Here is a 26,747-nt window from a genome sequence, read left to right as displayed (position 1 = left end):
TTACCTACGTGAATCAATCAGCCCCTATGGCTTTTGTGGCTAAGAAATCGACCATGACATAGACAAAGTGTTCAGACACTAGGCATAAGGTGGGGTTTATAAAATTAGAGGAATGACCTAAACTTTAGGGGCACAGAGAAGAATATGACATGGATGGGGCAAGGAATGGCAGCAAGCAATTAACAGTTCAGTGATGCATTACTGTACTTTCTATTTCTGTCTATGGGATATGACCTGAATATAGAGAGAGGCTTTTAAAAGTTTGACTTTCATTAGGTTTTAGAACTATACCTTATGGATTTTCTCTCTTATCAAATTTGGTTGAAATAAAGGTCATTCTGATACTTTCTACTGTGTCCAGATTTTAACTTCATATAAATGCCCTTTTTTCTTATTAATACTGTGAGGATATAAAATAAACGCCATGGTAACAAGGTTTTTTTTTCTTAATTTACATCTCTCTAGACCGAAAAGTTGCATTACTGCAGATACTCTCTTTCTCCACTATACAAAGCATTCAGACTGCCTCTGTTAAAAAGCATAAAGAAAATTCTGCAAATGGGACACCTGAAATATACATTTTATTTTAGACAGTGTTAAATATACCCAGAACGATGAAGGGAATGCTCTTACACCAGCATGCAATAAAAGGTCCTACTAAAATGGTGTGCAGGGAGGATTACGATGCTTTAAGAGCAGGGGAGTGTGTGTGAAAAGAAGTTCTACTGAGCATAAAAAGGCTGTAATATAGGGATTAAACATAAGGGAAATGGCACTTTATCTTATTTACTAAGAAGTTCCTGCCTGGCATTGATGACTATTAAAACAAGCATGTTCATCTGTAATAGACCAATTTCTCAGAAAATGACACGTTTCGTCCCTGTGAGTGTTGTGCCATTGGACACTGGCTCAATAATTCGTTGTATGGCAATGCTGCATCTCTGGACAGTTGTTTGACATGTCATTGTGCATGTGTTTTGAGCCCCTGAAATGTGACATTTGTGTCTGAGCTAGGAATCAGAAGTCAATTTGTGCTCGATATTGGGTCCTTCTCTAGTCCACTTACCATGGAGGCTGTTGCTGTTGGTGCTGCTGCAGGTTGGAGGCGGAGAGGTTTGAGGTCTGACGACAGGTGCAAATGCGCTTTTCTGTTTTACGGCAGACACCATGTTAGCGGGAGAAAAGGAGAAGATCCCCGAGGAGCTGCTGCAGTTAGATGGCAGACTTGTTGACGAGGCCATGGTGGGACTTGATGGCACAACTAACGAATGACAACAAAAGGTACCTTGTTAAGTAGAATAATTGGTAAACTTCAGGAGCAAGAAAGACTGCCAAAAGATGCATCATAAAACCAGACAGACTGCTGAAGGCATCAAAGTGTCAAATTCAATTACTGGGGTGTTCCCTCATATAAACGGGGACAGCACTGAACAACATATAGAAAGCAGGGACTGGAGGTGGCGTCTCCTTATGTATGATCCCCCAAAAGACAGAATGCTCAATACAGTGTTCATCACACTAGGACCCTGTGAAGAGGGGCAGATGTAATGTAATGTTTTACTTGGAAATCGCACTGTTGCCAGCTGGCATCCTGGCGCTGTATACCGCTGGGGAACCCGTCCTGGCTTTCCCTGTGGGATGGTCCCTACTGGGAGTCCCCAAGGTGGAGCCAGGCATCCCCGGCATTGATGGGGCCGTTGTGGAGATTAGGCAAGCTAATGCCCAGAGTTACCGAGTGTGGGATCCCTGGTTAGAGTAGGCACTGAGGTGAGAATTATCCAGTCCGCTGACCCTGGTCCACGACCCTGCCGCGTCGGGAATTGAACCCTGGTCCCGGGCCGACTTCTGCTTCTGGGTCTGCCGCCTCTAACCAGTGAGCACAAAGGCTTCCCCTGAAAGATCCTTCTTTCCCTTTGTACAATATATGGAGTGATAGAGGCCGGCTCATTGGGAAGTTCTCTTATTGGTTGGGGGTGGCTGCCACACGTCATGTTTTTACAAGTTATGATGCGGATGCAAACTTAGAGTGCAGATATTGGGGGCTATCTGCTCCTTCTATATGCGCCCTCAGAGAGGTACAATGCAGAAACTGGGGGTGCCTCGTGTTCAGTGCAGACGGTGGGGGTCTGTATACCTTCTCGCTGTTGACTCTTGCCCACTGTGGTACAATGAAGATGTTGAGGGAAACCTGTTGCCTGTTAAGTTTACCTATGAGGACACGACACAGATGTGGGGAACATGCTCTCTGTAAATGCTGCCGGGAGAGCCACAGTGCAGAGTTCTGGGTAGAACTGTTTCACGTGGATGCTGCCCCAGGGAGGTACAAGATGGAGCCCCTGGAAGGCCGCCTGTCCCTGGAGGTTCTCTAGAGAGCAGCAATATGAAAGATGCCTGATCGCTGCCTGGGAATTTCGTTTGCCAGCAGAGCAATCAAGAACCAAATGCAAGTGCTGCCTTCTAGCAATTACTTTATTGATTGGATTAGAGCCGTCTGAATCCTGCCGCTTCTCAGCCGGGGCCGACTGGCTGCATTTCACAAGACTTCCAACCACTACAAATCGTACTGTTCATTCATACGGCAAAGAGAACTGAACCCCCGAGATCCTAAGCTAAGACCCGGAGTTCGATTAGTTTCTGTGGAGTGGGCGACCTGACACAAACAGTGTGCACGCCACTCACTCTGACACTTACAGTGGACACACTGCACTAGCTCTGAAACTCACAGCGTGCACACCACACAAGCGTGTGTGCTTGCATTGTGCACACCACGCTTGCCCAGACACTAATAATGTGAACGCCATAAGCTCTGAAATTCACAGTGTGTATAACACAGCTGACCTGACACTACCAGTATTACGAGCACACTAGCTCTGACATTCAGTGTGCACACCACATAGACTGTCATACTCGCAGTGTGCAGACTTCTGCATCACCCAAGCTCTGATACTTACATTGTGCAAGTCACAAATGCTCGGACACATTGTGCACATCACACCAAATCTATCTATTTGGCACAACCTTTCATACTCGCAGAGTGCAAATCACACTATCTCTGACAATAACAGTGGGCTGTCCTGACAAGCATTCATGCTTGCACTGTGCACAGCAGAGTAGCCCTGAAATGAAGACTGCCCACACACCCTGTCAACTATAGTGTTCACACCACATAAGTTGTGACAATCACTTTGTGCACACCAAACAAGATTTCACATTTGCTCACAAGTCACATGCCCTGAAACTGACTGATGAATACAGTGTACATTACACCACCCCTGAGCCTAAGAATGTCCACATCACTAAAGTCGCGGCACTCGGTGAATACCCCAGACTGGCTAATAACAGAATGTGCACCACTCCTGCTATAACGCTAACACAGTGCACAAAACACAGTCAAAGCACTAACATTGTATACACCAAACCAGCTCCGAGACTAATGATGTGCACAGCACACACACTGACACGAACAGCGCCACACCTCACCACCCCTTACAATGACAGTGAGCTCACCACACAACCCCTCACACGAAGGAGGGCATACCACATGAGCCCTAGCACTCACAATGTGTCCTCACCACACAAAACTCCATATGTGTCCTTTACACACCCAGTAGCCTTGTCATTCAAAGTATCAGTTGACAACAGGCTTGGCATTATTAGTCTGGAAACCCCACAAGCCACGAGTCTCAAAGTGGGTGCACCACATCGTCAGTGACACCATAAAAAAGACCGCACACAAGCAGTAACACCAGCCCTTACACTCACTGTGAGCACATTATGGAGGCACACCACACCAGCCCCGACAGAAATGATGTCCAGACCCCACCAGCCATCAGACTGGTAGTGTACCAACAATTCGACATCTCACTTGGGCATTTGCTAATTTGGTGATTATGAGAAGAACTGCCCCGTTTCTTAAAGAGGTGGCCACTCATCAGGGACGAAGAACAGCGCGAGACTTACTGGCATACGGGGAATTGGCCGCAGACCCGTTCAAGAAGGTGGGCGAGGCTCCTAAATTTGACATGCCCGCGTTTCCGTAGCCGTTCATGCTGGTGGTGACGGAGCTGTAGCTGCTCTGCTGGGGAGTGGTGCTTGGCACGTAACCGTGAGGAGACACGCTGCTTGTGTTACGAGTGTAACCTACAAAAAGGACAGATGGGGAGACGTGAAAGCGTTGATGGCAAAGCATTCATCTCACATCACAGTCTCATAAGTCAATAAAAACATAAAAAGGACATCTAACACAATATTTAGGCCTCATGTTACCTGCAATGAGATTGTGCTGCTCTCCAGAACTATTAGAGTGGCTTAAAGTAGGTTCACCTTCACACAGACGCTCTGTTAAGACATTTTTTAAATATTTCTAATTAACACAGATAACTAATCTGTCATTACATATCCTAATTCATACCTGAACGAGGGCACTGATCCATGTTGGTCGTTGGCTGTAAAATACCCCTAGATTGAAACATAACTTCAGATTTGATGACTGCGGGGAGGCTGCAGAGACAGCAGTGCATTTCTGTAAGCCAAGCTCGTAGCCATCACAACAGTCTGACCTGCTGTGTTGTCCAGAGTGGTGGCCCACGGCAATTAAAACTTCCTCAATCGTGTTTATTTAAGGTGGAATCAGGAACTGACGTTAGTCATGGAAAGTCTTTAGGCTTGAAGCATCTGAAAGCCTTTAATAATGAGTTATTTTTTATTTATCCCAGAGAGTGAGAGGACATCTTAACCAAAAGAAAAACCATGCCGCTGAGTATTCTTAGAAATGCACTGAACACAGGAACATTATAGAGGCAGTGAGCTTTTATAGTGAGTTCTAATAACGTGCACGATCTTGGGCCAGGAAAAGCTTTCTACAGACCCGGGGACAAGAGCGAATGCAAAGCTTCTTCAGCCATCCATACCAAAATAGTTTTAAGGCTAGTCGCGTCTGTTTCAGATAATTTCACAATAATTTACCAAAGTAAGACTTTGAACTGTGACCACATCATTGCACACAGTGAAGGAAGCTGCAATACATTTCAGCAGTCCGCAAACACACCAGCATGGATTGTGTGAGCGCCCAGTTCCAATTTTAGTGTTCGGTATGCCTACATGCTCCATATTTTAACTGATAAATGTATGAAGGCACTGATGTATAAACTGATTTGCCCACAGTGACACTATTTAGGTAAGTAAGGAAGCCTGATTTGGAAGTCAGGTTTCCGGGCCGCAGAGTGTATGAAGTTAGCCTGTCCAAGGACGAGTCCGGGACAATAAAATCCTCTCAAGAAGCAAAATGTAAATGTAAATCCAGTACTTGTGTAGCGCACGCATCACCCCCGAAGGGGTCTCTGGAGCCGGGGATCGAACCTTGATCCCCAGCGTCCAGCGTCAGTCGCCGTGCCTCACAGCTACCATTTTGCCACAACCAAAACCTCTGTTTATGTAGCATATGAATGAGCCCTAGATAACAATGGACATTATTAGCTTCTACGGTTTGTTTGGTTTTCTAAACCTGAGCGACGTCAACAACTTGATATCACAAAGAAAGAGTGGGCTCTGCCGCTAGGTACCACAGAGTCTGTGACAAGACCCTGCAGAGATGCTGCTGATACTGTTATACAGGGGGTAAAGTTACGGCATCACTATCAACAGCAGCATGCATTTATTTTCTACTCACCCTGGTTTGTGACTTGCGATGATTCGGACACGTTAATGGCGAGCTGCCCTCCGAACGAGCTGGCGCTCATCATGCCAGCATGGACAGAGGAGTTTGAGAGTCCTGGCAGTTGGCTGTGGTTACGGGGGACACTGTAGAGCGCTTCAGCAATGTCTGCTGCCCTTTTCAGGATGATCTCCTGCAAAACGTTAGAGCGCTATTCACTTCACTGATAACAGTACAGGCACACACTAGCCAAAATAACTCACAAACACTCACAAAAAGAGCAAATATATTCATATGATTGAGTTTTGTATTACCACAATGCATTTGCGCTACCAAACCGATTTGCAAGAGAGAAATCCACGGTAAATATTTTCAGACAAAATAAGTGAAAAAAATAATCAATCTTTTAAACTATCATTTCAGCTGACGCAGTCTCTAACACCAAAAGAATCTCCTTTTTACATTCCAAATTTCTTTGTCTTTAACATTCTATCTTCATCGCACTTTTTGTGAAATTCTCCATCTTACCCTTAGAAACATTCTCATTTTCACATGTTTAACATTCCCTGTCTTACCCTCGGGAGCATTCCTTGTTTTACCCATTGCAACATCGGGCCTAGTTCCAGTACACAGATCCCGCCTTACAGGGCCCTAGAATCACTCAGAGCCCCACAGTAGACTTCTTGCAACACTGGCTCCATGAGTTGAAGGCTTTTCCTGTGAGGCATGCGGTGGGCAGCAGGACACAAGTTCAACCAGCAGAAAAGATAACTCAGTCTACCATCCTTCCGAAGGGTGGCAAACTGACTACCATAAAACTAAGCCTGATAGCTACAGTTCTTAGAAACGACATAGGGGCGGCATGCAGCACTATTTAAAAACAGGTACCTGGTTATTATGCGGCATCCCATACAGTGCTTCTACCAGATCAGCTGCTCTTTTCAAGATTACTTCCTATTAGGAGGAAACATCAGGTGTTAATGTCAAACACTGCTGCTTTGAAACAAACTCACAGAGGCATGTAGCCCCACGCAAATCCACTACATATGTCCAATATTACATGAACATCAAGAACTAGCTCCACTCCCCAGTGCACTCTGCTAATGATGATGCCATAGGGTCTGCAAAAGTGGAAAGAGACCAGCTAAATACTTTTGCCTAACACAGAGTGAGTAAAGAGCTCTTTAAGTACTCATTTTCATGTAAAGCATATCAATAATGTGCAAATACTTTATACTGCAAAAATACATTTGTGCATGGTGTCGCCGCACCCTCAAAATATTTGGCATATAAACCATGCAACAAATGTCATGTAACAATATGATAAAAACTTTTCCAAATTTAGACAGTTGAGTCCGTAAACAATTATACGTTTTTCACTTTAGTATATTATTTATCTTACAGTATTGAATGATATTTATTAGAAGTGGTAGTTTCTAGTCATTGATGGCAATGCCATTAGTAAAAGTAAACGCAAGTAAACCAGTTGTAATGTACCCCTCTACAGAAGGCCTATATTATCATTAAAGATGCAGCAACATAATAGTCTACTACAGTGTTTCCCAAATTGTGGGTCACAGTCCACTGGTGGATACTGAGACAATTTTTAGTGGGTCGTGAAAGTCCAAGTAATAAACAAAGATGCCTTTAAAGTCTGTGTTTATGTTATCACATTTTCATGCTTCAAAGACAGAGGTCAAATGTCAAAATGAGGTCTTCTGTCAAACTGATGTCTTTTTTTAAATATGGGGATTGGTGTTTAAAAACTCCTCTCACTTTGTAGTCATGGAAAGAAAAGTAAAGTGAATGTGACAGTCTTGCTGTGAAAAGAAAAGGATGCCGTTTTTGGTAACACACATCAACATATAAACAGCTGTAAATAAAATGTACATATTCAGCAGTTAGGAAGCCAAAAAGGAAGCACATTGTTTTTGTAATTCTGAAGTGTGATAGAAATAAAGATTTAAATAGGATCAAAGCAAATCAAATCATTTTACTTGGTCGTGCACAAATGATAAATATCCACTGAAACCCAATTTCCACACATTATTGTTTGTGCCCAGTATAGTTTTATCAGTGAAACTGTATGTATGTGCACATTTAGTTGCCATTCCAAAGAACATGTGCTGCCTGTAAATGACAGTGCACTATAACATGATGTTTCCGTTACATGAAAATCGCCCTCCTCATGTCCATTGAAGAAAGCTAGGTGGGTCGCAAAGGTTTGGTGTTCTAAAAACTGGTTCGTGGTTCTAAACAGTTTGGGAACCACAGGTCTAATAAACCATAAACAAGACGATTTTTTCCTATAGTGGTCATCCTCAATTGAATTACTTCTGGGTACTGTCCAATTTGATGATCATGGAAAGTAAGAAACAGTGAAGTAAAGTAATTACGTAGCATCACACAATTTGGTCCAATGTGGAACCTGGGATTTGAGCCTCACGTTTCCTGGTTACATACTGGATTGCTATCTCTTTCTCTCTCCCATTTGGCACCAGCATACACAGTATACTGTTTAATTCTATAAGGATCTACATTAGCACATGTTAAATCAATCTGACACAACGTCTTCTAGAAAATAGTACAAACTCAAGGGAAGGCAGAGCGCGTTGTTTTTATGTTGTTTCACAGGCTTCCCATGACTTCATTAAAACACCATTTTCGGGAGAGGCTTAATGCCTCTGTGAAGGCAATTAAATATATTAGCCATAAAAAGAGGTCGAAGATTCCAGAGGGTTAGGGGTCTTCACTGAAAAGCAATGTAGAGCAGAGCTCATCTGCAGATAGGCTTTCACGCACATGGACATTTGAACTCCAGAAAATAAAAGTTTAGGAAGAGAAATCCTCTTTTAGAGTTGCTAAATGTGCTCATCAGTACAACGCTTAGCAGTTTTGAGTTTTAAAAAAGACTGCTTTTAGGAGAAAAAAAGAAGTGTCTGGGGTGCCAGCCCCTACTTTATTTTGGTGAGACAATCTTTATGGGTGATAGGACGGGCCAAGATTTGGTCAAAGCCAGGCTCGAGCTTCCATCATCCACCTCTCCCAGAAGGATGGCGTATTCTGAGGACCACCATTTGTTGAATTACAAAAACTGAAGAATATATTTTAAATGAATATTTTCATGAAAAAATTAACCTACTGTCAAAGCCAGTGTATGGTAAAATGGTAAAATGAGATAATCCTTCTCACAGTTCCTAAATAGGTCGGAGTATGCATATTTTTGCATTTTTAATAAGAGGGGCGGGCAGATGGATTAGGACAATGCTTTAAAAAAGAGAAAAACTAAAAGAAACAGTCATTGAGGGAAGTTGTGCAACCGCTATAGACGGGCATTCTCTCCTCCAGGATGCTGATGAGCCTGCAATATACACCCTGCCCCTAAAGTTGTTCTGTCAATAATGCACACTTTATAAATGTTCAGAGTGACTATTCAAACAAACCTTGGGATATTTGCTGGGGTACATCTAACTTCAAGAACTATGATTTAATATTCTAAGCATCTCTAGGGCCATAACTAAACAGACAAACCTAATAGTACAATCTTTGGAGTTATAGATTTCCTTATAACGTTTTGGGGTTATCTATGTCTTCTGTATCTGTATATGAATACCATTATATCATTGGATCGACGTTTAACTTTTCTCTCCAACTTCGCTTGACCGGAAGTTTGTATTTCTGATTTACATGTCTAACTTCTGCATTTCTGGAATTATATCCATTTGCATAAAATCATTAGTTTTTTCTAGATACAAAAACCATGCAGGGCATATCTCGCTCAAACGTGTTTATCTGGCACACTTCGGTCTCGGGTGTATCAGACACTGAATATGAAAACATAAAATGTTGGCATATGCAATAGTTTCTTCACTCTATGGAAGCAAAGGGATGTGAAATACATTAACACTCTTAAAACCCTTTTCATGCTAGAGGCCATATGGAGAGCTTCAGTGTTCAGTGGGAGAACTGAGGGATCAACAGATGGAGAGAGGTCATTTTAATGTGCTTTTCGGCTCTACTACAATTTCCAATATTTTCGGGACTGGCCAATTACAAGGTAATATGCAATCAATATTTTGCTCTTAATCCTGGAATGAGGGTGGAGGCCCGTGTTATGGGAAGGGTGAAAAACTAAGCATACATTAGAGATTCAAGCATTTCTTTTTCAATTTTGCTTCATGATTTCACACTTGCGTGCTACGCGTTTTCCCGCTGTGCGCTGACCTTTGCGAAAACCCGCGGTTCATGACGAGCTCAGCTCGTCATGAGCGTACGACAGGCGTAACTCATGACGAGCTGAGCTCGTCATGAGCGTCGAAGGGGTTAAGGTTTATGATTGAGCACACTGTTCTTGGCTTTTATTCAACAATGTTTAATCTCCTTATCTAATTCAGATCACACTACTGGGCTACCGCTAGCCTGACATTTATTCAAGCTAAGGTTTAATCACACACCCAGGATTCCTGTGCGTTGGACACATTCATTATAATAATATTGTATATGTTTTTTATTTGGATCAAAATATCCTTTTCAATTTCAGATTTCGTTTGTCTTTGAAGCACACAGTCTTACTGGTGCAGGGGCTTGGGCTATGGTGGAATGCAGGTGTGGTTGGTCTCACGCCTGTTATGAACCAGTGATTGTTTTAGGTCGGGCCGGGTTTAAGTTGTATTGACTCGGGGTTTGTTGAAAAATTTGATCTTGTGACAGCGTTGTTATTTGCATGCCAAACCTTTTGGTGGCGCGTTTGAATATTTCATTTCAGGTGTGGGCTTGGTTGGCTTCACTACTCCATTCTTTTATGGTCTGAATCATTTAGATTATTGCAAACTTTCACTTGGGCGAGAGCTTCTGAGAGTTGCTTTGTGTAGATCTTTCTCAAGCCCTAGCTATATTCCTCTTTGTGATTCTACTAAGGCCATGACGTCTGCATAAAACGGAGTAGGCTGGTTGTTTGGAGTGATCGCTCCAGGGTCTCACAATACTCCTGGGTTGAGGAGGAAGTGGCCACAGTCAGACCTTCATAGCCATCAGTAGTATATCCTCTGAATCCTGTTAGCGTGGACATAATTGCCTGACCCTTGTCTATAGAAAAAGATTGTCTGAATACAATCACTAAAAAATTTTGTTTGCTCAATCTCTTCTCTGCTTTGGTGTAACAATTACTGTATCATGGGTAAATTTTAATTGAAGGAGGCTAAAAAGAAGTTTGGAGAGCGTCAGTGTTTCTTTATATATTTTCTTACCTCAACCTCTACCTTTCTTTCCCCTGGTTCTCGTGCACCCTGAACCAATGTGTTCTGTTGTTCTTCCACCCTGAGGTCTGTAATACCTTTTGTACTTTATGATGATTTTATTTGTCTTTACAAATATTTCCACAGGTTTTTTCATGAATACTGTGGAATTGTATTCATGAAAAACCTTTACAAGGTGTTTGGACGTATTTGGTGCGCTTGTCCTGTCCATTGTATTTGTGATATTCAATTGACCGCCTGTGTCTAAAGGTTTGGGTTGTGCATTTGGGGAAGGAGGACCGAAGAGGACCTGACTTCCTAAAAAGGTTGAGGGGTGGGGAAGAGAAGGCCAGACTTGATGCCTCTACTGCCCATTTCAGCTCCTTGTCTGGTAAGGGAGGGTAGCTGGTGTTCCTTGACTATGAAGGATAACTGTGCCTTGCATACAGTTACCATTGCAGCTTAGAAAGCATAGTTGACAGCATATCCCTTTAGGGTACCTTACTATTGGATGAAGGTGGCGGCTGAGAGGTTCATGCTCTCTGGCATAGGCAAGGAAACACAGGGCAGAAACATTCTTCTTTTATATTTGTTAAACTTCCCCTAACTTTGTTGTCATCATTCCGTCATCCCCAAATATTCTCCACTCGTTTGTGCCCCTTCCACCTCTACCTTGACACAGCTTCTGTTCTGGTTAGTCACAAAAGATAATGTCAATTATGTCAAGGAGATATAACAGTGCTTAAGCCTCTCTGTGCCTGAACTACGCACACATAACTGTTGCCGCATACAGAAGCATCACTGCTCTGGTGACTCAGTCTTCTCGGCAGATGCTTAGCAAAGGGCACACTTTTCCAACGCCCTTCTGCTCTGGGACTGCAGGGCTCTGTAATAATGTTGGATACTCAGTGCACAAATCACTTCTCTCCAAGTGCAGAGCCATTCTTCAGTATCTGGTGAGAGCCGAAATCAGAAATATGTACCGCAAGCTGCAGCGCTGCTCCAGAAGCAGCCACCTTTGGAGTCATAATTGCATTGCAGAATGCTGCTGTTATTGCAGAATGTATTCTGGTTAAATGAAACGTCTTAATCTTTAGATTTGTTTCTGAATCCTATGTAATATGAAGTCATATCCAAATTACATACCTCTGGACCTGTATAAGGTACACAAGTACTCTGGAGCTCTTTGTGAAATCAACATCTCCTCTTTATATAGGACACTTATGTCTCAAGGATAACTTTGCCCCTGGAATCTACTGTGCTACTACTAACTCTTGTATACCCCACACATGAAAGCAACTTTTCTTCAATTAACAGTCAATTCCGGTATAGTCAATTTCTACAGTGTTTTACCCGACTTATGTATCTCTGGTAGTCCTAATTGACAAATGTATGCCTGGGGCAAATGTTTGTTCTCAGAAGTTGACTCATTCATCTTTCCAGCTTAAGTAAGTCTGTTGAATCTCACAAAGCACGCTTTACCAAAACCTACCCCATAACAACTGTGCTCCAACGTCATAATGACGCCTGCATTTCTAGCAGTATTCTCTCATTTCTTGTGACTCCTCAACCCCATCTATTGTGAAAGGCTTAATGGTGATGACAATCACAGGAGAAATGCAAATCCTAATGAGTTACGTCTTTTGAGAGAAACCACTGATCATATGGAACTCTTCTGAGATGTAGTCTAGGGGCGGTTGGTCTAAGCCTATGTTTATGCATATGTGTTGAGGCTTGCTGTTGTGTTTGAGTTATAGAAACTTTTAATACCATTTTATACAAAAGCTTGTCTTCCTTCCCATTTAGGGAATAGTAATGTTCAATTTTCTCCTACGGAAAAAAATCTGATCAGGAAAGAGGGCTGTAATTGCCTTCATTTTGCTGTCACCATAACCTCCTCGGAAATCCTGGAATAACTCCTCATGTGACAAAGCTTTTAGATGCGTATTAGCATTTCTACAGTCTTCCATTCCCCACTGCCGCAGATGGAGGAGTTGTCAGACGTCAGGGATACACAATCACATGATGCCCTACAAACAATACGGAGAAGAGATTTGAACCTTCATGGAGGTTTGTACTTCCATCTCTTCCAGCAGAGATATTGCACGGAGCGTCAACCCCCAAAATGGAGAGTGGATGCGCAGCATAGGATCCGGGCCCCGTGTGCCTGGAACGACGCGCTCTAGCGGGATGCCGGCCACGGGCAGTTTGAGCTGGTTCCTGGTCTTCGCGCTCCTGCGTGGCTAGATACCATAACAGCGCCACTGGAAAAGGTTGGTTATTATGCCGACGCTGGACCTGGGGAAACAGGGTCGAGTCTCTGCGTCCGTTCAACGCATTGTGATTCTGGGTAAATCACTTAGGGTCCGATGTAGGTGGCTCATTACCAGTCAGTAAACCCGAAATTCGGTAAATTTCAGGCTTACCGACCGGTATTGAGCCATTTGCTATGTAGGTGATGATTCGGTAAATACCGAATTGGTAGTTACCGATTCGGTATTTACCGAATCGGTAAATGGCCTATAGGAAGCAGTTTTAACAGTGCTTATGTGCTCTAAGGATTCGTTATTTACCACCAACTATTAGTTGGTGGTAAATACCGAATACCTTTGAAAATGCAAATCTGTGCATTTTCAACAGTGCCATGTGGCAGACATACATGCCCTTAGGGCATGTACGTGTGCCACATGTGCACACAAGCACTATTCAGGGGTGCAACAGGGTGTAAATGTGCAACAGGGCGTCAATGTGACACCCTGCCACCCTTGAATGTTTCCCTATTTTACTGAATCAATATTTACTGATTCTGTAATTTACATTCATTCACATTCATTCCTATTAAATACCTACATCCCATTTACCGATTCTGAAATACCGAATTGGTAAAATTCGGTATTTTAGAATCGGTAATTTTTCATTACCTACATCTAGCCCTTAATCTCCTCGTGCCTACCAAAAATGAAGGTCTTTTGTCACGTAACCTGTACTCATGCAAGGCGCTCCACTACTGTTGGGTCACGCGACAAAAAATTAATAGAATAGGCTAAAAATAACCTTGTGTTATGCGTGCAGGGGGTTCTTTTCCCCTTAGTGTAACAGGGTTCTTGATACACTCGTATGCAGCCCGTCCTTACTACGGTTTTAGTCTCTTGTTCAGCCAATAAGATGGATTTGCTGCAGCTAGCCATTTCCAGGGCACAAGTCAGGAACACGCGGGTAGATGGCGCCTAACCATTCTTTTTGAAGGTTGGACCCTGTCCACCCGGCCAAGAAAGGTGGTCCCCACATGGATGTGCCAACATACTTGTCATGGTATAAGTATTGGACACTGGGACACATTCAGCGACACCAACAGTTTTCTGGCCAAGATCCGAGCAGCAATGTCGGCCATTTGCTTATTTGCCAAAATTCAGGGAAGGACGCCTTTAGCATCATCGTTCCTCATTCAGAAGGCTATGGCGGGGTGGGCTAGGATAGAGGGTGCAGGGGCTGATGCGAGGCGTCCTCTGTATGCATCATTATTGGGTCGCCTGTTAGCTGTCCTCCACAGAAAATACGTCTCCTCCTATGAAGCAACCCTTTTCGCAGCAGCCTTTACTGTAGCTTTCTACGGCGCATTCCGGGTTGATGAATTGGTGGGTTCCGCACATGAGGACTTTGGGGGAGGCCTGCAGTGGTCAGATGTCTTACTGGACGGGGATTCCCTGACCATAAGACTGCGCAGGTCTAAGGCTGATCAGGAGGGGAGAGGATCGCTTATCAGACTCAGGGCAGCACTGGGGTCCCCCATTTGTCCTATTGAACGGAAGGTATCTAATTTAGCTATTCGCCCCTTGGTGGAATTTTCGTCTCTGTTCATCCACCTAAATGGGGACGCCCTTTCCAAATACCAATTCTCTGCTGTGATGTCGGCTGCCTTGACAGAGGCGGGCATCGACCCAATGGGCTATTCATCTCACTCTTTTAGAACTGGGGCCTCAACAGAGGTGGCCTGTGCGGCGATGTCAGATGTGGAAGTAAAAAAACTGGGTCGCTGGTCTTCAAAAGCTTACAAAAACGTGCCCAGATGGGCAAGGAAATTAGAGCGCAGTACTATTTTGCCCCGCCCATGCAAATTCTTAATATTCTCTCTCCCCTCTCTTTAGTAGGATGCCATCCAAAGTTGTGTGGATTATTGGTTACTCCTTTGTTTGCCGGGCGGCCTACAGATTGCAACTGCTCCGTGGACCGAAGCCTTCTGCCTTGCGTGATGTAGCATTCCGATAGTGTGGTGTGGCATTGGCGGAGTGCGCATCTCTCACCTTCAACAGTTAATTCAGGTGGTGACGGGTTGTGAGGGACTCCAGTCCCCGGATTTCATTGTTGTTCACCTTGGAGGTAACAATTTGGTAAGGCTTGCCAGAGCCTTTCCGGGGGCGGCTATTGCTTGGTCCCACATGATAACAATGACAAACAGGTGGGTGGAGGGTCCTAGGGAATATTTAACGACCACACAGTTACTACCCCCTACACGTAATATGAAATACAAAAAGAGTACCTGTGGGTCTACAAAAAATCTATACGTCAAAGATGACTTGGTGTCTACTAGAAATGTATTAGTAGAGAACACAACAGGATATCGCACTGTATGGGAAGATATCCATCAGTTACTCTTCCTATGCCGCCCTATTCATCATTTGAACCACTTCCCAAAGTGGAGAATCTTTGTTGTTGCCACCTCAGTTGTTATGAATGGGAATGGCTGATACTATAAAGTGTGGGGCAAAAAGGAAGGATGTTAGTAACTGAAAGCAGTGCATGAAAAACATGTTCTATTAAAATTAGAGAGTGAGTGCAAACAACTTTATTCTGGTGCCGTCCACTTCCAATGTTAAAAACAATTCAGTGCAAAAAAGTCAGTAGGTTTAGCAAATAGCTACTGACCAGATGTATTGGTCGACATGTTTCTGCGGGTGTTTATAGATCTATAAGGTATCTAACGCTTCATCAGGACCTATATATCTTGCTACTGCTTAGAAAGAAAATACAATAAAGTTGATACAGCTATCACCTGTTCACTCCTGGTAGTCCTCCTAAGGTTCAAGAGGAATGTGCTTCTCCTCACCTGGCAACAGCTCAGGAAGATAGTGCACCGCTCTGCCCATCGGTACACCTAGCAGACATCTGTGCTGCATGGATAAAACACCCACACATCTTTTTCATGCACTGCTTTCAGTTACTAACATCATTCCATTTTGCCCCACACTTTATAGTATCAGCCACTCCCATTCATGACAACTGAGGTGGCAACAACAAAGATTCTCCACTTTGGGAAGTGGTTCAAATGATGAATAGGGCGGCATAGGAAGAGTAACTGATGGATATGGTCCCACATGATCCCACGCCGTAATTGGGGAAGAAACATAAAATCCAGGACAATCAATGTGTCGGTGAGACGTTTGAACTCTGAACTCTCAGGACTCTGCCCGGGCCCTGGCCGCCTATGGAATATACCTCAAACTTATTAGGGGAGGTGATGTGTTCCACATGGATGGTGTTCATCTTTCTGATGCTGGTACAGACGTCGTCATTAGAGACATGTGGGGTTTTGCTCAGCTCCTTTTTTGTGGTGGGGCGAGAAGGACCCTGGGCCCCTGGTCGTCCTTGTGGCAGGGTATAAGAACACATAAGTCACCTCCACCAGTTAGCAGGGGGAGGGGAGAGTCCTACGGAAGCGGTCCCCTCCCCCCTTCAGACTAGTTACAAGAGGGAATGGTTATAGTCCTGGGCCAACCAGAGGATGTACATCAGCTTGTGGGCTAGGGCGCACAGTTAGATCTTGGGGTTGGGGCGGTGTGCCTTGCTCCTGCCCACCTTTTACGTAGCCCCGGGGGAGCTCGATGTTCGAGGGGCAGTTCCCAGTGTGAGGACAAGGGTACAGGGGTATGGGACCGCCCCTCGCGGATGCAGGTGCGTTGCACCTTGTGTGGTCCAATGGTGTTCAGGATTGCATGGTTTTCCCTCCTTGCGGTTATGGTCTGTGAATTTGCTGACAGTTATTGCCATTTGAATTTTATATTTGTTTTACAAAAGATTTATGGTTTTGATGCACATTTTAAGTGTGATGTTTTTTACTTGATGAAGAAATTGATTTATTAAAAGACCCACAACTAAGCTTCTTGTGTCCTGTTGGTAACTTGTTAGGGTGTGGGTGTGTCCGGCACAATCGGGGGTTCCGGGTCCTATGGTGAGGTGGGTACATCATCTAACTACGTGAAACGAGCCTCAATGTTGACCTTACAGCAGAAACTAAACTCGCCCTCCAATGCATTAATGAATGAAGCTAGGAAAACATTGGTGTGCATATGTAGAGCACTGTAAGGCAAGTTTAAAATGACAGCTGGTGACTGGTGTGGGATCATCACTACAGGGATCTCTGAGTTGGATAAGTAGTTTTCTGGGTAGTGTAACCAGTAACTGTGGATAGGGACATGAGAGATACTGAGTAGGGATTAAGAAGGTTCTGAACAGTGACTCTAGATAGAGATGACAGAGACACACACCAGTGCCTTAAAAAAAAGAAAAGGAGAAAATCTCACCAGTGAATGATAACAGCTAGGAATACGTGAGAATATAACCAGAGCCTGCGAGCTGAGATGTGGCACAATCAAAGCAGTGAATCAAGACAGGGGCAGGAGTCAAACACACCAATAATAATGGAGGGTGTACAAGACGCTCACCAGAGGCTCTGTGCAACATTGGAACATTTCACTAGTGGCTACAGTCTTCTTCTTCTTCAGGATTCTTTATTCGATGATTAAAAATCACCATTAAAGTACAGACATACAATATACACTCATTTCATTTAAAAAGCAATTAAATTAACATGAATCCCAATGTGAGTACAACAAAGTCACAGTATGTTAAAAAGACATTATGAACCTTTAAAAACAATCACAGAAGTCTCACAATCCCCCCCCCTCTAGTTGCCCTCAATCGAACCGCTACTTTATTAAAATTAATGATGCAGCACAATGTAAGGGGATCAGTCACCTGTTGCAAAAAGATCAAGGCCTCTTGAGCACATTTTATATTAGATTTTTTAGGATGTCTACCAAGAATCTGCGCCTAGGTTCAGAGTAAAATGAACATAACAGTACAAAATGAAGGGAATCCTGCGGAGACCTATTGTCGCAGCCGCAGGTTCCCTTCTGCTCAATTGTAAGTGAATACCCTAGTGGTGATCCCAATAAATATGGTAAAAGATTGAGCGTAAAACGGTTCATTAAAAACCTGTCCTGTGCATTGTGTATCAAATATAGATACAGTTCCATTCCTTCTGTGGTCTTTACAAGGTTATATGCACACACCGTTGTTTTAGCCCTTTCTAGCTCTGTTCTCTGTGTGGCTTTGTGTGCCAAGAACGCTTTTTTAACACTCGTCTTATGCTGAGGGATAATCACTGTTGGATCGGCAAAGAGATTCCCGAGGCCCAGGGTTTCCAATACGGACTTTATATAACTGAGCCACGGGATTCGCAACCATTTTTCTCTACCCAAGCAGTCCTTCATTATTTCCCTGCTTAAGCTCGCCTCTGGGTTTACCCAGATTTTAGGCCAAGCTAGGATTGGCCTAACCTTAACCAAATCTTCAAGGTAGGGTATCCCTAACTCCCTGTGTGCAATTGCAGCAGCTAGACTATGTGGGGCTTTCAGGACGGAGCGTAGATATTTGTTCTCCTCCTGCTGTAGTTGGCAGGTATTTGCGAAGCCCACACCTCTGCCCCATAAGTGACTTTAAAGCAACACATAGAGTTATACAAGTTCATCACCTGTTCAGGGCACCACCTCCCCAGCCTTCGACCATAACCTGCAATTCCCCCGTTGGTGACATTCATCTTGCGGCAACGTTCCTACACCAGACAGTTAAATTTTAATAACCCGTCAAATAGTAAGCCCAGATACAAGAATGATTTAACCTTCTCTATCTTGTGGCTCCCTATCGTGAAGGTACATTTGTTGCAGGGTTTATTACCAACGGATAAAACATAGGATTTACCCAGATTAACAGAAAGGTCTAATAAGCCCATAAAAGATACAAAACCATCAATTAAAATATGTAAACTCTTTGGTGTGCGTCCGAGGAGGACCGCGTCATCTGCGTAAAGTAACACAGGAACATGACGCGTCCCTACTCGTGGGCAATCGGATCCCAGCTGTAGGAGATGCTGCTCCAGATTATTAATATAAAGGGAGAATAAAAAAGGCGCCAATATGCAGCCTTGGCGTACCCCACTTCTACAGTGGAAGGAGTCAGTGCATCCGCCCTCCATGTTATACCTGACTTGCGCTGAGGTATTACTATGCAATTCTCTTAAAATGTTAATGAGGCCAACCTCTATCCCCATACTGGTCATCATGTCCCAGAGCTTGCCCCTATTTACATGGTCGAAAGCAGCTGCCAGATCCATGAACCCCATATAAATGGATTCATCACTGGCCTTAGTGTATTTGGCTGCTAACATGTAGAGGTTCAAGCATTGGTCACTCGTGAAGAGACCCGTCCTGAAACCGTACTGAGTGTCTGAGATAATGTTGTTTGCTTCTGTCCACTCGGACAATCGGTTTAATATCCCCCTTCCCAATATTTTAGCGGATACATCAATCAGGGAGATGGGGCGATAACATTGAGGGTCGTCCCTGCTACTCTTTTTAAAAATAGGGACAATGATAGCTGTTGACCAGGAGGGCGGTAAGCCACAGCGAATTGCAGTATTAATGACTTGTCATTATAGGGACCCATAATTCCACAGAACTTAGGAACAAATCAGGCGGGATTCCACCTGGGCCTGGAGCTTTGTTTTTTTGACAGCCCCTCAATCCCAACCTTGATTTCCTTTAGTGAAAAAACTACGGGCTGACCTTGGTCAACATTCTCTTGTTCGTTCTGTATGCCCGTTTCGTGGTTATATAGACCCCTGTAATGAGTAATCCACTTTGGGCGTAATGTTTGTTCCTAATTTGGGGGCCGTGTCATCCTGAAAAGTGGGTCTGTTAATGATTCTCCAAAAATCTATCATGTCCCTCTTTTCCCCCGCCTCCCTTAGGTCCGCCCAACCTTCTGCTTGTAATGCCTTTTTCCTCCTGCTCAGCTCACTCTTATATTTTTTTCTACAGGAGGCAACTCATATGACATCCCTTGGCCTTATTTTAATACTATCATTGAGCTCAGTCAATTCCATTCTGTGCCACAACACTCTACTCCACTCTATGACACTCTTCTCTGTGCCACTCCACTTTACAACACACACTCCATGCAACTCTTCCACACCACTAACTTTTAGCCATGCTGAACAGCAGTCACGCTTGTGTAAAACATGGCTAAAACACATTTGCGAATCCAATAGGACTTGCATAGGTGAGACCTATTGGCTTCCAATGCTTGTTAATTGGGTGGTTGGTTGACCATTGCCCGGCCTGTAGAGATTTCTACACTGGAAATAACTAGCTGGTAATACAGCACAGCTAATCTTGGATGCACAAAAATCTGTACTTTATTAATGGTTTCCAGATTTCCCTTGCGATTCCCTGGCCACTTCTCTGCCAATCTGCTCCAGTGGATATACCTATCAGATAAATATCAAAGAGAGGGACCCCAATACATCAAGCGATAGGGTTCCAAATATGATTCAATTATCAAAAATAAATTCTTTTGGAGAACACCATATATTCATATATTCTCATAGATCATACAATCCTCTACACCAGTCATTAAAGAGACCAACACGACAATTAATAATCATCACATTTATCAAAATGTAATATTAGTGATATCAAATAGTTCATACACTAAAACTAAAATCAATTAAAAACAAATAAAAAATCTTTTGTCAAAAATGAGAGAAGTCACACTAGAGACATACATTTGTCATTGGAAAGAGTTAATTTGTAGGAATCCACAAAAAATGTGTAGTTTTGAGAAGGTCTTCGACATAAAACACTCTGTTCCTCAAATTGAACAACGGTAGGCGTCAACACGTTTCGATGGGCTACAAAGATACAACCACCTTCTTCAGGACATGTAAAAACATATAATCCCTCCTAATGATTATTACAGCGATATTCAGCATAATATCATAATACATAATGGAGTGAGGTGCTGTGTCATTTATTCTTAAGGATCAAGTGCTCGTAGGTAGGAATAAGTAATTCTCTGCTGGACAGTCAGAGCTTATAAGAGTAACTGAATGAAGAATAGGACGGATGTGGTGATCATATGACGGCGAAAAACACCGTCCGACAACTGGATGGTGATATTGGTATAAAGTTATTGCGGGTGGAAAGCTGTTTTGGTCCTCAGACTATCGTCCTAGAATCATAAACTAGTACTGTATAACCCGATATGGAGAATCTGAGTTCTCTAATAAGCTCTGACTGACCAGCAGAGAATTACATATCAATATTTCTACGTACTAGCATTTGATCAGGATTATCATTGGTGTGATTATCATTGGTGCCTTAGCCACAGGTGTAAAGGATCATAGCCTGTTTATATATCTTTAAGAACAGTTGACACAGCACCTCACCTCATTATGTATTAGGATATTATTCAGAATATTACTGTATTAATCATTAGGAGAGATTATATGTTTTTACCTGTCCTGAAGAAGGTGGTTGTATTTTTGTACTCCACTGAAATGCGTCAACGCCCACCGTTGTTAAATTTGAGGAACAGAGTGTTGTATGCTGAAGACATTCTCAAAACGACACACTTTTTGTGGATTCTTACAAATTAACTCTTGCCATTAACAATATGTCTCGTGTGTTTTCCCTCATTTGTGACAAACACTTTTTTATTTGTGTTTATTTTATTTTAATGTATAAACTATTTGATATGACTAATATTACATTTTGATAAATGTGATTATTAATTGTCGTGTTGGTCCCTTTAATGACTGGTGTAGATGATTGTATGATGTATGAGAATATATAAATATGGTGTTTTCCAAGAGAATTTATTTTTGATAATTGGATATACCTATGCCTAATATTCCAACTACAAGACTAACATGCGTAACTTTCCACCAACACACCACGCCTTACATTTGTGAATCAAGCTTAAGTACGGGGCGCGTGCCTGGGTTCCATGCCTACAAAAGCTTTTGTTAAATTGCACTTAAGAGTGCAACAATAGGCCAATAAAAATATTTGCTTTCTGCAGGGTTTCTGTACATTTTCATCTTCTCGTTCTAAAAATAACCATTTAGCCCGACATTTACTACACGTTTGTCGCTTGTTCATTACACACGCATCATTGACTTAGCATTAACCCCAATATATCACATATATATTCTAGGTTTTTGTATACTTTGCATCGGTCCCAGTTCCCTTCGCAGAAACCGAACTGCCTTCCCTGGAGGGAGGGGGCTCCGCCAGCCCCCACCCCCCCCAGCTACCTCGGCACACGGTCTGGGGGTACCCGCAGTGCGGGGAGTAGGAAATTGCTCTCCCCTCCTAGTGATTACGAGAGCGGCGGCCTAGGGCATGTTTGTGTCCGGGATCTAATATATTGCCTTTGAATCGGAGCCCAGAGCTGCCGAACACACAGACGAACATGACGGGCAGGTCAGGAAAGCAATAAAGATTTCTCGGAGCTGTCCGAGGTGCTAAATTTCCGCAATAATGGCTTTGGCACCATGGAGTTAACCTCCCATTCACGGGTAGCGCGAGCTAAATGGAAGGCGCGAGCTCCTCTGCTTTGAAATGTATATTTTATGACATTATGTAAGTGGGTGGAGAGGGCAGAGCAGCTTTGACAATGCCACGGGAGCGCACATTATCGGGGACGCTGTAATATTTATTTCATGTTGTTTTTCCGAGTCTACAGAACATTAAACAATTGATTAAGAGCAAGGGGCAGCGAGGCATGCGGGCCCTCCCAGGGCCGCTGATGTGGACGTGGTACTCCAGCAGTGATTACCGGGTATGACAGGGGGCACCAGGCAGCAGGCACGGGAGCGAGACGGCTCCCACAGCTCGGGGTTTGTGTCAGATAAATGAAAACACAGCGCAGAGCTGGTAATAGGGCCGTGCTCAGGCGCGCTTTGTCATCAGCGCCAAGCCTGGACTGATTTCAGTTTCTGGAAGGAGTCCAGCGCCTAGCTCTCTAGGCGCTTTGGGAAACTGAGATTCTAGAAAAGATTAGCAGCAGGACAATAGAGCAACAAACATGATTCTGCACTATACTTGACGCTTGAATACTTGCGAGCAATTTCCCAAGAGCAGAAGAAAAGAATAACAGGAGGCAAAGATAAGCTGTTTGAGTTTTTATTGCACGAGCAGCAGTGAATACAATGATCACTCAGACCGGTCCATTCTTATCACATTTGACACTGTGTGTGACTGGCTATGCGTCCTAGAGAAATGGATCTGTGGTGACTGAGGGCCACCTGCTCAATGAGCCACGTCCTCACTGGGGCAACCAGTGACATCTCACAAACTTGGAGGAAGGCTGTATCATACTGGGACATAGACATAACCCTGTACACATGTAATGCACAACAGACAGTGGACTTTCACTGGAGCACCGAAATTATATTTTCAGTTTGTTCTGAATCACCAGCTTGTTGAGTTATGTTGTGGGTGTCAAATGATTCTCTGGAAACAAGGTTATAGTTGGTTGGTGAGTTTATTGTGGAGCAACGAGCCACCGCACCATACACTGGCACAGCAGATCACCAACTGGCAATACAGAGAACTGGAACATCCAGAGCCCCATGACAACAGGGAGATTCCAGAGAAGGAATCTAATAAACACAGGCAAATACAACAAGATACCAACGTTTACATATGATCAGTGGCGGTGCGTCCATTGGGGGCGTTGGGGCGTTGCCCCACTAGCCATGGACGACTGCACTGCCAATGAATAGTTACTTTTAAAAAATAAATCATACTTTTTAAAATGAAATTTTAGCCGAGCGCACGGCGCGCTACCTGTTCCGGGAAAAGCCCGACCGAATCGGGCATCCAGAAGGAAGTGGGCCGTGGGGGGCGGGGCTGCAGCAGAGTGACAGGCAGGCAGGTCACACAGACAGGCAGCGAGGTGCCTGCGCATGGTAAATCCCGGAGTAGTCAATTTTTTGACTTACCCGCGCATGCGTACAGTAGACCTTCCTTCCCCCCACCCTCCCTCCTTAGCACTCAGATACATAAGGGGACCCGGGGCCCAGGTCTCATGTAGGGCAGATAGTGTCCTGCTCGTAGTCCAATCCTGGCGCATTGGCGCTGTTCACGCGGCGCCAGGATTGGCTGCTGCAGCAGAATGGTGCAGTGCGTGTGGCAGTTGGCTGCTCGGAAGAGACTAGAGAGTAAGTCAAGTGTAAAACTGAAAGTCATATAGCTGAGCGCCGAGGGTCTGTAGTGGCGCCAACGGACCCGGGGCCTGCTCAGGAGTCGGACCTCAGGTAGGATTGTTTAAATATATATTTTATGTGGCGGGGTCTGGCCCAGTAGTAAGCCATGTGGCTATTGTTGTGCAATTGTGAATGCAATGCTCGTCTTGTCTGTGCGTAGGCGAGACTCGCCGATCTGTGGAAAGAACTGTCCGTGATGCACGCTTTCCTGACTTTCATATATGGTGCACACTTTCCTGAAAACTGACATTTATATTTGGTACATGTGTTCTGGTCGCACTGAGAGCGCAATAGGTGTTTAGTTGAAGCGCAACACCCTATTAGTTAAAGTGCAATGGTCTTTATGTAAAGTGCGCTTGTTTTTAGTTATTTCCTGGAGAACTTTGGTGACGTTTTAAAAAGCACAAGTAATCCGGGTTCTGAGAACGGAATGCAGACTTTTGCTTGAACAGTGGAAACACTTTCGGATGCGCTCTCTGGAAATACTTTCTGATGCATGGATGCATATATGACTGCTTATGTTTCACAAAGAATCTGTATATACATATCATAACGTGCATAGCTTTGGTATTCGGCACACGCACATTTATAGCGCCTGCCACAGGATTCTGACCAGAGCTTTGGGTACTAGCACTCATTAGTTAAAAAAATTGATCACAGCACTCGAGGGGAAATCAGATATAGTAATGGGCTTCCTAAGAACTGATGCAATGGAACACTTTGGACACAAATGGTGTCCCGTAAAGAGCAGTCTTCTTGCCCCCACCATACCAGTTTTAGCCAAAGAAGGGATGCAATCAATGTAGATAATCAGGACATGATGGGCTGGTAACAGAGATATGATGGTAAGGGCTGAGTCTATAGTGAAATCTAAGCAGCAGACGCTTGCACAGGGGGATCCAGGAACATATCCATGTTTAAATTGTGTCTGTACAAGTGCGGAGCAGTGCGAGTGCTTGCATGTGCCCTCTGTTTTAATAATCGGCCCCCCTCCCCCACACCTCCCGCACGACACCAAGCGAGCCGCGACTGCTATGACCTGGCTGTACCCAAAACACTGACCTGGTCTCCACACTCTAACCTGTGCACGAAACACTCCTCTCAACACCCTGACCACTACACGAAACAGTGTCCTATTGTTCATGTTCACATTCTTCTTAGTTGTGCACAAAATACTTCCTACTTTCCACACTGACTCTGACCTGAGCATGAGACACGCACGTTTCTGCAATGCACACTCTCTGACCTGGGCTGCGCACGAAACAACGTCCTACTCTCTCTCACCCTCTGACCTGTGCACGAAACACTACCAAGTGCATTACAGTATGACCTATGTGTGAACAGTGTTCTGGAGTGGACACTACACTCAGACCTGTGTACGACGGAGCCCTGCATTCCACATTCTCCCCTGAAGCTGCTCTATGCAGTATACACACAACACTGTCCTGCACCCACACTTTGACATGTGCATGAAAAACTGTCCTGCGGGAAAGTTGGTAGCGCATAAAACAAAGCCCTGCATACTCCACTCTGTCCTGTTCACAAAAAATGCCGTTCTCGCAGCACTCTGCTCTGTGCACGAAACACTTAAAATGCATCTAGTTAATAGCAGTGTGTTTGTGTAGAGATAAGCATGACCTGCGGGTGACATTATTTTCCCAAATCCACCCTGGTGCAAGCAAGGAGAAAGCAGAATATCGTGTGACATTTTTCTGTGTAGTTCATGTAAATATTTCATTGTTTACGCAGCTGAACCCTGGGTGGTGTTCCTCGCTTTAATGACATTAGAACTGAAGAGTGTAACTCAAGAGTCACTCTCGTGCAAGCCACTGCTGGCTATTCATTGGCGCCATAGGGGAATGCTTAGGTTGTGAATGTGTAATAGCCACTCACACCTGCCTTCGAAATTATGAACAGGTGGCAGTTGAGAGCTCTCTTGTAGCAGATGCAATACGTTGTATTTGGGATCAAATATGAATGCAACACACCACGTGCATCGTTGTTAATGAGACATCCAATTACAAACTAGAACACCAGCGTCCTACCCAAAAGTAAAAGAAGATGTCTAGAGCTGCCAGTGAGGGAGCTGGGAAACAGGCGTCAGGTCAGCATCCTGCAATTCTGGCCAACTCACTTTATCTAATTTCTGGTTGCTTGCTGTGTATGTAGTGGGAGAATGGGATTGTGGTAGCACTGCTATCTTCAAGTATGCGGTAGGGACCAAAACGTTTGTGAGAGCTTGCTGTGGGAAAATTGAGCGGACACTAGTGACAACCGTGAGGTGGGTTTCCTTTATTGTCTTCATTATGAACGATTTTTAGGCGGGATATCAGGGGAAAGGAGCGAAAGCCACAGGCAGCTTGTTTCTGTGGGACCGGTGTTCTCTAAATAGTGCTAATAATGTTCAATCTATCCCCCCGTTGACATACGTTCGCTGAGCCTATCAGAACCCCAGCAATAGGTTTAGGCC

General features: G+C 44.0%; 1 protein-coding gene across 2 annotated transcripts in view; it reads right to left on the bottom strand.

Moving 5' to 3' along the window:
• The window catches only part of EBF1 (EBF transcription factor 1), a 797,810-nt gene that overhangs the window by 19,193 nt on the left and 751,870 nt on the right, over nt 1-26,747 (bottom strand). For both annotated transcript variants that reach the window (XM_086931219.1, XM_086931220.1), the window contains exons 12-15: nt 6,542-6,607; nt 5,669-5,846; nt 3,961-4,140; nt 1,067-1,261 (exon numbers count right to left, since the gene is read on the bottom strand). In XM_086931219.1, coding sequence (XP_086787345.1) covers nt 1,067-1,261; nt 3,961-4,140; nt 5,669-5,846; nt 6,542-6,607 — 619 coding nt within the window. The remainder of the gene's footprint in view (nt 1-1,066; nt 1,262-3,960; nt 4,141-5,668; nt 5,847-6,541; nt 6,608-26,747) is intronic.

Source organism: Lissotriton vulgaris, chromosome 7 (genome assembly GCF_964263255.1).
Source record: "Lissotriton vulgaris chromosome 7, aLisVul1.2, whole genome shotgun sequence".
NCBI lineage: Eukaryota > Metazoa > Chordata > Amphibia > Caudata > Salamandridae > Lissotriton > Lissotriton vulgaris.
Note: the sequence above shows the minus strand (reverse complement) of the source record. Positions and strands in the feature narration are given on the sequence as shown.